Below are 3709 nucleotides of genomic sequence, written 5' to 3' on the forward strand. Positions count from 1 at the left end.
TTAAGGTGGACACAAGTTTATCCAAACATTCATATTAATAAAAAAGTATTTTAATGATTTTTTTAATATCTTTAATAAGAACACATAATTGAACTGGAATAACAAAACATGGATGGGGCAAGCGTGATTTCATTCCCAGAAGGCCCCATTCTACCCATGTGAGTACACAGATAGATAATGTGCTCTTAGCTCAATCACTTCCCATTAAAAATCCCTATATATACCCTGGTCAGGAGGGTACTCTCTCAAGTCTCAGCAAGCAAATCCCCTCTTCTCTCGCTTTCACATCTCTTTTCATCTCTTTTTGGTGTTTAGACAATCCCAGGAAGAAGGGTTTTGCCTTGTAGCTAAGGCCATGGCTAAGTTTGTTGCTGTCTTCCTCTTGGCTCTCATTGCCATTTCCATGCTCCAAACCTTGGTACGCAAGACCCTTCCTTTCTTCGATCTTTATGACCCAGAAGCTGAAATGGGTTTGTTTCTCCTTTAATTGTTTTTTTTTCTTGACATTGTTTTGTTCTTGCTCTGTTTTTTCAGGTTGTGGCATCCCATGGGCGTGGAGGTCACCACAAGAACAGGGTTAGCTCTCTCTTATAATCCCTTGATGCGTTTGCACATTGTGATGTGGACTCTTTACCTTGACAATGTTGTATCTTCAGATCATGAATCTTAGTCACGTTTTAGGTCTCTAATGTCAAATGTGCTGTGATTGCAGAACCAATATGGACCTGGGAGTCTCAAGAGCTTCCGTAAGTGCTTCGACGACCAGCCTATTTTCCATTTTCCCCTCATTTGGCGTTTTAAAATCTTTGTCAAGAGAATCTGAATAGAGGAAAAAGCACACCTGCCTTTTAAAAAAAAATTGCTTGCAATTTCCCAGCCTAGAAAAGATCTGTGAGACTATTTTGTTCTTGCTGTGTTTTTCCCCAGAAATCAACGAGTTTAAAAGGGATAATACGCAGTTGAAAATATTGATTTGTGGGTTGTGGATTTCAAGATCTAATCGAGTCAAAAAGTCTGAACATGGTCAAATTCTTGATAGTGGCCTTCTATGATCTCTAACGTTGATTGTCTTGTGTAATGACCAGAATGTCCATCACAATGCACGAGGAGGTGCAGCAAGACCCAGTACCATAAGCCATGCATGTTCTTCTGCCAGAAGTGCTGCAGGAAGTGCCTCTGCGTTCCCCCAGGGTATTATGGGAATAAAGCTGTGTGCCCTTGCTACAACAACTGGAAGACCAAGGAAGGAGGGCCCAAGTGCCCTTGAACAATAATTAATTTCCCATCCCTGGTCTCCTTTTTCTATATTATATGTATCAAGTGTTATGCTCTCGGAATAGCACTAACTATATACTATATGTTTCTTAAGCTGTTGCTCCGGCGGGGAAAGTGGACTTGTGTTGTCGTCGGTCCGTCGCTCAAGAAGTCAGTCCTTAGGCCTCCGCAAATGAGAGCGGCTAGTCTGTTGTTTTATTATCAATGAGAATTCGTGTCTTTTTTATGAGTTCACCTGTGTCTTGTGGGTGGTTGGTTGATGAAAATTGATATCTGACCTGAGATTTCCTTTTCTAAAATGTTTTGGTGGTTCTTTAATGGTGGTGATGAGGGAAGAAGCTTGACTTCTCTTGCCTAAATCTACCCGATTTAGGCAGTCGTTTCTAACACTTTTCCATGAGGACAGAACTCTGCACGGAGCCGATGCACCTGAATTATAAATCTATGGAGAATGAACTCCGACATAAATGATATAAACTTGAATTCTCCTAAACCCGTAAAAGATCATCATGTTGCATCCTCGTGGGGACAAATATTCGGAAACCTGAATTCACTTTCCAAAAGGCACTTTCCTGCAAACAAAGGCTTAAAACTATAGATAATAAGTACATTTATCTCCTTACCCTTTACATTTACATTGATATGCCTGCATAAACTACCTTAAATCTCAAGATGCTCCTAGGCCATAATTAAGAAAACATCTCCCCCTTCAAGCTTTACCATGTAAAATGTGTAAACATACACAACATAGCCTTTCAAAAATCTTTTTCTTCCCCGTCAATGCTAACATGCGCAATGAATGTCCTCTAAATCTACAAAAAAATGATTTATTTTACAAGTATTCTTATTGTACAAGCTCAAGCTCGTCACATAGCCTTTCAAAAAACCGTCAGTGCTAACATACGCACTGGTCTTGTTGTCCATGTTTTGTTGCCAACCGGATAAAAAAATTAATTTCAATGTAAGGAAAAAAAATGTTATTTTCAATGTAAGAAAAAAAATTATGTTATTTGGGAGCTGTAAATTTTTTAAAAACTAAGAAAAATCATGAACTTGAATTGAAAACTTGACGCATGTATTTAATAAAATTAATCAATAATTACTTGGGTCACCAAATGCTAAAAAAAATCATTAATGATAACCAAAAACTTAATAAAAAAGCTGAAATATAGATGCAAATAAAAAAAATGATCTCACACCATGTCATGTCATTTAATATTCTTTTATTTAATTTCATGTCAATATTTGTTTAGAAAAAAATTAAAAATAAACCTCAATCAAAACAAAATAATTTGCAAGTATAGCTCGTCATATTCTTATTAATTTGACTCACTAATAACATAGCTCTTTGGATTGCCTGAATTTCAAAGTAAACCATATTGGAGTTGGTGAAATACGACCTCATTGATCTAATAGGTCCCAACATAACTTGATTGTTGTTCTGTTTAAAATTCAATTTAGCTGAAAAAAATTCAAGCCCTCATCTTTTTTTTTCCTTCTAAAAAAAATTTTTTAGACAATGATTATTTTTTTCAACTTAAATTAATCTAACAAACCTTTCATATAGATCATGAATTTAGTTGGATTTAATAACCTTTTTATTTTAATCAAGTTTTTTTAATTAAATTATACGATAACAAAAATAAAAACACAAATAAAATATTTAAGAAAATTTACAAAAAAATATTTAAGAAGGGTTGTGAAAAATCACAACGCTTGTTAATATTAAAAAAATAAAAATTGAATTAGACTTTATTAAATAATATCTCAAATATATTTTTAATTAATTCACTTAAATGATATTTAGACCTAGCTTGAATTAAAAAAGAAAAAGAAAAAAAAAAGATATATTTTCAAGTTGATGTCGTTTGATCTTATATCTTAAAGATATTGAGATGACCATGTCTTAAATTGAAATTGAAATGGGTTAGCCTAGTTAACTAATATTTTTTAAAACCTAACACTCATTTAATCATTCAACACTAGAAACATACGTTTATAAGAAAGTGCTAAAATAAAACTAAAGATAATAATAAAAGAAATAATTGAATTGAAATTATATTTAAATCATAAAGGAAATAAAAATTTCATGGTGTGGATTTGCAGGATCTGGCCCATGTCCATACCCTTTTCTTCTCTCTGTTTTTTTTTTTTGTTCTTTTTTGCTTGGTAGAAGGAGCGTCTATTTCTTTAAAAAAAGTTTGATGATGCGTTATCCGCGAACCCAGTTTCTCACAACTTGAGTTAGTCAAAAATTTAGGCTGGGTTTCTTTTAGCTCTAAAAAGATATTTTTGATCTAATTTCACTTATAAAGACTGTCGGCCTCAAAAAACTAATATCCCAACTAAAATATAACTAAATTGCTTAAAACACATAAAATAATTAAATTTTTTTTTTTTTATTAACCTTGTTTTATTTTTTATGACAAGATAG

The 3709-nt window shown here is 33.4% G+C and overlaps 1 protein-coding gene across 1 annotated transcript; it reads left to right on the top strand.

The window, feature by feature from the left end:
- Positions 1–229: 229 nt before the first annotated feature.
- On the top strand, positions 230–1504 carry LOC118029157 (gibberellin-regulated protein 4). The gene is made up of 4 exons (XM_035032964.2): positions 230–418; positions 535–576; positions 713–746; positions 1086–1504. The coding sequence occupies exons 1-4, from the start codon at positions 356–358 to the stop codon at positions 1265–1267; spliced, it is 321 nt and encodes a 106-aa protein (XP_034888855.1). The 5' UTR covers positions 230–355; the 3' UTR covers positions 1268–1504.
- Positions 1505–3709: the final 2205 nt, after the last annotated feature.

This window comes from Populus alba, chromosome 17 (assembly GCF_005239225.2).
Source record: "Populus alba chromosome 17, ASM523922v2, whole genome shotgun sequence".
Lineage (NCBI taxonomy): Eukaryota > Viridiplantae > Streptophyta > Magnoliopsida > Malpighiales > Salicaceae > Populus > Populus alba.

Coding starts and splice junctions, on each gene's coding strand:
- LOC118029157 (XM_035032964.2), top strand. CDS start 356: ATGGCTAAGTTTGTTGCTGTCTTCCTCTTGGCTCTCATTGCCATTTCC. Junction 419..534: donor TTTCCATGCTCCAAACCTTG/GTACGCAAGACC, acceptor CTGTTTTTTCAG/GTTGTGGCATCCCATGGGCG. Junction 747..1,085: donor TGGGAGTCTCAAGAGCTTCC/GTAAGTGCTTCG, acceptor TGTAATGACCAG/AATGTCCATCACAATGCACG.